The sequence below is a fragment of the Hordeum vulgare genome, chromosome 3H, assembly GCF_904849725.1.
Source record: "Hordeum vulgare subsp. vulgare chromosome 3H, MorexV3_pseudomolecules_assembly, whole genome shotgun sequence".
In the NCBI taxonomy this organism is placed as follows: Eukaryota; Viridiplantae; Streptophyta; class Magnoliopsida; order Poales; family Poaceae; genus Hordeum; species Hordeum vulgare.
The window spans coordinates 567,267,215-567,274,061 of NC_058520.1; the positions used below are offsets into that span (position 1 = coordinate 567,267,215).

Consider the following 6,847-nt stretch of genomic DNA (forward strand, 5'->3'; position numbering starts at 1 on the left):
CATTTTTTTATCATGTTTTTTTTTCTATTTATGTTGTTTTTGGTTTTTTCTTATTCCTTTTTCTCCAAGGTTATTTTATTTTTTAAACTAAGTTCATGTTCGAAAATTGTTCTAAAATTCGAAAAATGCCCTTACTTTTATAAAAATGTTCTATTTTCAAATAATTTCCATTTCAAAATATTCATAACTTATTTTTTTTGCGATTTTCAGAAGAAGTTAAGTATTTACAAAATATGTTTGGGATTTAAAAAAAAATATTCTTGTTTTACAGAAAATATTGTTGCTTTTGTCTTCATTGTTTCCTTTGCGTTTTTTCTTTTTCCCTTTCCCTGTTCATTTTTTAATATTTTACATTTTTTGTTCTGAATTTCAAAAAATATTCCCATGTTCAAAATTTTGTTCACAATTTATATTTAAATGTTCATGCTTCAAAAAATAATCAGAAATTGCAAAAAATGTTCATGCTTTCAACATGTGTTCAAATTTTTAAAAATGCCCGTGTTTCAAAAATTGTTCTCGTATTTAAAAAATTGCATGATTTTTATAAAAAAATCTCGTATTAAAAATTATTCCGTTTCTTTTTCCCTTTTTCCGTTTAATTTATTTATTTCGATTTTCCTTTTTCTTCTGATTTTTTTGTTTCTAGTTTTTTCATATTTCAACAAATAAATTAAAAGTACAAATTTCATTTTTTCCTTGTATTAGTTTTTGTTCACAAAATATAAATTAATATCTATTTTAAAAAATGTTTGTATATTTGAAAAAGTGTTCTGCTTTCAAAAATGTTCTTGTTATAAATGTTTGTCCCTATTTCAGCAGTGTTTGCAAATTTTAAATAATGGTATGCCCTAATTTTGTTCATACGTCAAAATTTTGTTCACATTTGCAAAACATGTCCCTTTTTATAAAATTTGCATGTTTTCAAAAAATGATCAATTCTTCCAATTTTTCGCAAATTCAAAAAAAATCCATTTAAAAAAATCACAGATTAAAAAATTGTTCACATCTTTAAAACGTGTTCATGATTCTTGAAAAGTTCCCGTTAAAGATTTTTCTTAAATGTTTTTACCTCAAAATTTGTTCACAAATTAAAGTTACTTTTTTCTAAAAGTGTTCATAAATTCAAAAAATGTTTGTATTTTGTCAAAACTTTTTGTGTTTGTCAAAAAATGTTTGAAATTTTCAAAATGTACGTACTTGTCCAAAAGTTGTTTACAATTTCAACAAAATTGTTCTCAACATGTTTAGCAATTCCTCAAAAATTGTTGGAAACATGAACTTAACAAAGTTTGGAAACAAGAACATTTTTTTAAATTACTAAACATTTTGTAAAACACAAACATTTTTGAACTTTTGATCAACAAATCATAATGCCTGAAAGATGTTTGGAAACACTAACGTTTTGTGAATTTTGAAGAAAATTTGATGATGGGGACATTTTTTGAAATTCCTGAACATTTTAAAAATTGGGAGCAAATTTTGAAAAAAAGAACTTGTTTATAAAATTCCGTATAAATATTTAAAACTTTCAAACAAAAGAAATATGAGAAATAAAAAAATGGAAGAGCAAAGAAATTGAAGGAGAATAGAAAAAAAAGAAACAAGAGTCGAGAAAAGGCAAAATAGAATGGGACGGCCCTTGTTAGCCGCCCCCTATGCGAAACCTCTTGTTTGCCTCCATCTAAAACCCAACTTAGCAAGAGTTGAATGCTGGAGTTCGTCGTTCTCCCCCATTCTCAATTTTCTCACCTTCAAGCATTTTCAAAAAAATGAAATGTTTCCTCCATAATGCATATGCTCAACCTTTTGTTATTACATTGTTCCAGCCTCCAGCTGATTTAAAGAAATCAATGAATGGTCCAAATAGAGCACACAAATTCTCTCATTAGACATCCACCCAAGGTTTGCTAAGATCTTCATGATCGTTGTCTCCAAGATATGATATGTCCATCTCATTCTCGTGTTGTCCTCCTGGCCTGGTCCGGTGTTTTCCACCGATGGTCACCTACATATACAAATTTGTCCACTTAAAATTAATATGAGTTCAAGTTGGCCGAATAGCCCAATATAAGGTAGGTGCCAACAACGAGGAGGAGGAGATCCATATTTAAAGGACGAGGAGTTCGAAACTCGGGGAGGTCACATATGGTTGTGGAAGAAGAGCTTGTATGGGCTCCGAGGTCAAAGAAATTCGACAAGTTCTTGGTCGATTGACACCTTTCCATCCCGGGCAGATCATTGTCATTAGTACAACAAAGAATGCCTCCTTACCAATTAGTACGTCTTTACTATATTATATTTTATCAAAATAACCACCATACCTAATAAAAATTCTTAATCATTGAAGATATTGTTGGATATCGTGATTAGTTAGGAAAGATAAAATAGACTAGAAATTATTTTGGCTTGTCTTGTACTTCAAGTTGAGGCTCAAGCAATACAATCAACTATTCCATCAATTCCACTCTTTCCCTTCTAACATGGTATCACCCTAACCGATCCAGACCATAGCGGTCGCTCGTCGCTTCCACCCCACGCGTCCCCCCGGGGCGGTTGGCCTCCATGATCGCCGTCGGAGGCCGTGCCACCCGCACCTATGGTTCGTCCGCCGTTCGTGTTGACCAGCTGCCCTAGAGAGTCTTTTTTCCGAGCCCTTGCTTTGGGTTTTCTCTCTCCCGCCGGTCTCATTGATGAGCATTTTATTTTTGGTAAACGATCCAAGATCGATTTGCGTCGCGTGTCGCCCCCGTCGACCACTGCACCTCTACTCCGACAACGGCGTGACCCCGGCCTCTTCTTCGACCCGGCGGCCTCGCGCACCAAGTCGGCCCGTCTGGGTTGTCGCCCGCACGTCTGCCCGTCCGCCGCTCTACGCCGACCATCGCCGCCAACGGCGCGACCACCTGACCTCTTCTTCAACTCGTCAACCTTGCGCGCCGCAGTGGCTCTTTACAGCCGTCGTTCGCGCATGTGTCCGCCCGTCGCTCTGAGTCGACCGTCACGGCCCCGCTCCGATCAGGGTCCCGCATCACCTTATCTTCACCCTGTGCGACTGCATATGTCCACCGGCCTGGCGCCGCGCCGCACATGATGCATGGACCGACGACGTTCTGATGTGCAGCTTGTGCCCCTCTTGGACGTGGGACGCATGCACGCGCTGGATGTCCGCGCGCCCGCCCGAGCGTGGCCTCAGTGGCTCGGCCACCCCATCATTGATCGGCGACTCCGACCTTGCGAGTGGCTAGGTTTATCACCTGGTCGCCTCTCTGCTCCATCTGCGTCGTGTGCCCGAACTAGCTATAGCCGTTTGCGCACGTCTATAGGTGATGTAAAGATCGTCCTCGAGTCCAGTGCGCCCCTCCGCCGATCGAGCAATGGACTGTCGCTGCATCGTCCTGTTGGGCTGCATCACCGTCGTCCCGTCGTTCTCCCCGCGACCGACTCGCACATTGTCGCTATGTCACCCCTTCTGGCCATAGTGCCACAACACACAGTCCCTGTGAGCCGCTGCTACACCGCCCCTCCGCGTTGTAGTGTCGCTACACGCGATCCCCGCTGCCACCCGAGACCGTCTCCGTGGCTGCAGCGACCCACCCTTAGCCTTGCCGCGTCTCGCGATCCATGCCAGCGCTCCGAGGTCTTTCGACCGTCGCCCCGACACGCCTGCTGCCGCTGCATCGCCCCTTCGAGCCGTAACGACGCGACCCGCGGTCCACTCTGTCGTCTCCGCATATCAACTCTACGTGGTATGCACCGCATCGCCTCCCTTGGCGTCGGAGCGCCACTGTACACACGGGTCTTCGTCACACTGTGGGTTCTTCCTCGCCTACTTCGAGCAGCGCTGCCATGCTCCTAACCAGCCGCCGCGACCTCTGCTCTTCTTTGGTGCCGCTGCAGCTCACCCACCCGAGCCGCTCTACGCCTCTTCTTTGGTGCCGTTGCAGCTCGCCTACCTGAGCCTCATCGCTCGTCCACCCCTTTCGTCTTCGTCCAGCACCAGCTCATCGCCAGCGTCGTTGTCATCTACCCGACCACTTCATCTACTCTGGCAACCGCAGACGATATTGGACCTCCATCGATTTGCGCCACAATCGTTGTCGAATCCTTCTCTCATATCCCCCTAGACATGGCATACCAGCTTGTGCGGGTCCCCGTCTACGCATGCCCAAAGCTGGCAACATCAATGTGTGCCTTCGTTCCGGATGTGTTCCCAGGCCTGGCAAACATGGAGAAGCACATTATCAACATCGCCTTCGTTCACATGCCCGATGCTGGCAACACCGATGCGTGCCTTTGTCCACGAAGAGTCCCCGGGCTTGGCAAACTCGGTGCGATGCATCATCAACAATGTTTTCTTCCCGATGCACCACTACTTCGACTCCGCTGCGCCCATGACTAACTCGACGCCTCCTTGCGCCCGGGGCTCCAGACGACTTCCTCGACACCGGCCACCCCGACTTTACATCTACCACAACGTTCTTCACACGGTTACCTCGACCACGGCTACACCACCCTATGCTCTGGGCTACTTCGACATCGGCACAAAGGACTACTGCCTTGATTGAGAAACCTCGTCAGTTTTCACTCCAGCCATGACTTCCGCAATGCATCGACCGTTACGATTGTGGGGGGATGTCCGTCGACTTACCTTCGGATTCTTCTTCAGTCTCATCGTCTCTATCGCTACCGTTGTGACTCGGGGGGGGGGGGATGTTGAGTATCTTGATTAGTTAGGAAACATAAGATAGACTAGGAATTATTCTGGCTTGTTTTGTACTCCAAGTTGATCATGCACTCCTATATATATATACTCATGAGGCTTAAGCAATTACAATCAATTATTCCATCAATCCCTCTCTTTCCATTCTAACAGGTATTTTAAATGAACAGTTTTAACATGGTCATTCTTTTTTTTTTTGCCAAGAAATATGGATTGTATTAATCAAAGATGATCATTACAATCATGTTGACATAAAGAGTCAATTTCATCAGGTCCACTACGCAACCAAACTGCAGTACGAGGTAACGAGAGTCCCATTTGAGTTAGAGTATGACTCACTTTATTTCTACTCCTACACACATGCGTTATCAGTTTTAACATGGTCACTCTTATCTCCTCTTTTCCAATTTTAACGTGGCCCTTCTTACCCCCTCTTTTCACATGAGAGGTAAGAAGGTAAGAGTTATTCGGACCCAATACTTAATAAAATCAATAGACCAGATCTGTTATATACTCTTATCCATCATGTGAAAAGAGAATGTAAGAGGGGCATGTTAAAATCACTCTCTAATTTTATCACAATCCTCTGGATCTGCAACATGTCCAAAAGAACAGTGATATATATTTTTCAAGATTAAGCAATCCTTAGTAATACTCCACACACTAATGAGGGCACACGTCAAATAGTTCTTAGACTATAGTGACCGCGATGTATATCAAATAGTGAGCTAGAAAATAAATTTTGCATTATATATCCATACTTTCTACTCTATATTACTGTAAATACATAGCATAGCTTCCTAATCAATGTTCTTTCGCACCAAAACTCGGCTGTAATGTGCGTGTGTGTGTGGGTGTGTGAGTGAGAGAGCGAGAGAGAGCCGGAGGAGAGGGAGAGGGAAGGAGAGATTTACTAGTGGGATCGCCGTGTTGGAACTCCTCCATGATGTCGTAGTCGTGGAAGTTGGCGGTGCATGCGCCGCCGTCAACGACGGCCTCAGCCATCCTCTGGTACGGGCACAGCCTCTGCGCCTCCTGGAAGGCCAGCGCGATGCAAGCTCCGCAGTCTGTTGACTTGGCGCCCGGGTGCCAGGAGCAGTGGGCGGACGCCACAACCACGTTGGGGCTCTCGCCGGCGATGTTGCCATTGGAGCAGTTGCATGATTCCGCATTCGCCTTGCCGGGAATGGTGGCGGCAAGATGGCGCAGGGTGGCCTCGTACGCGCTGCCCGGAGCGTACGTGCCCACGGCCACGGGCAAGACGATGCCGCACGTGTGACTGGGCTCGGCGGACAAGCTGTGGTCAGCGGCGGGCCGGCGGCAATCGGTTGCGGTGGCTTGCGCCGGCAGGAGCGCTGCGAGCAGGATGAGGACCGCGGAGGTGGCCATGGCCGGAGAAAGACAAGTATGCATGTGGGTTCGACTGAGGGAAGAACGGTGCTCTAATCTTGTGAGGTTAACTAGTATACTGTGGATTAGCTGGGCTCTTAAGAGCTACACGAAGCACCGATACTTCAGAAATTTGTGTATCGCCGTTCAGTACTTCACCGATACTCCGATACTTCAGATACGCCTTCGATACGGGTATTTCCGAAGTATCGTCATTTTCAATTTAAAAGAAATGGCGATACGCGTATCCTTAAAGTATCGCCGTTGTGTATTGTCCATGTCTTGATGTATCGTTGATCTGTTCATATAGGTAGTGCACGTGGACTGTACTAATGTACTAGTTGGATAAAAGTGCTTTATTAAGGATGTTACTTGTACAATTCATTATTTGGCCCACTCGTGCAATCCAAAGTTGCTCTTTATATATGTTTGTCATTTGACAATCTCAAGTTTTTAATTTTAAAAGATTTATTAATTTTATATTGTCATGTTAATAGATATTACAGTCTAAATCGTACCGTGACAGTCTATGACCGATTGGTCGTATTATTCATTGATAATAGTGAGATTTTAAAATGAGAAACAATAAGGTATGAAAGTAATTAGGCAACCAGTGGGTCGGTATTTTGTTATCATCTCATACATTTATTATGTTAGTTTTTATTGCATGTTATTTTATCATTATTTATATATGCTTACCGTATCGCCGAATTGCTGTTTTTAGAAATTGCCGTAGTA

General features: G+C 43.8%; 1 protein-coding gene across 1 annotated transcript; it reads right to left on the bottom strand.

The window, feature by feature from the left end:
* Positions 1-1,758: 1,758 nt before the first annotated feature.
* Positions 1,759-6,192, bottom strand: LOC123440654 (cysteine-rich receptor-like protein kinase 6). Its single transcript, XM_045117216.1, has 2 exons — positions 5,635-6,192; positions 1,759-2,005 (listed from the first exon to the last, which is right to left on the bottom strand). The coding sequence occupies exons 1-2, from the start codon at positions 6,131-6,133 to the stop codon at positions 1,953-1,955; spliced, it is 552 nt and encodes a 183-aa protein (XP_044973151.1). The 5' UTR covers positions 6,134-6,192; the 3' UTR covers positions 1,759-1,952.
* Between the last annotated feature and the right edge of the window lie 655 nt (positions 6,193-6,847).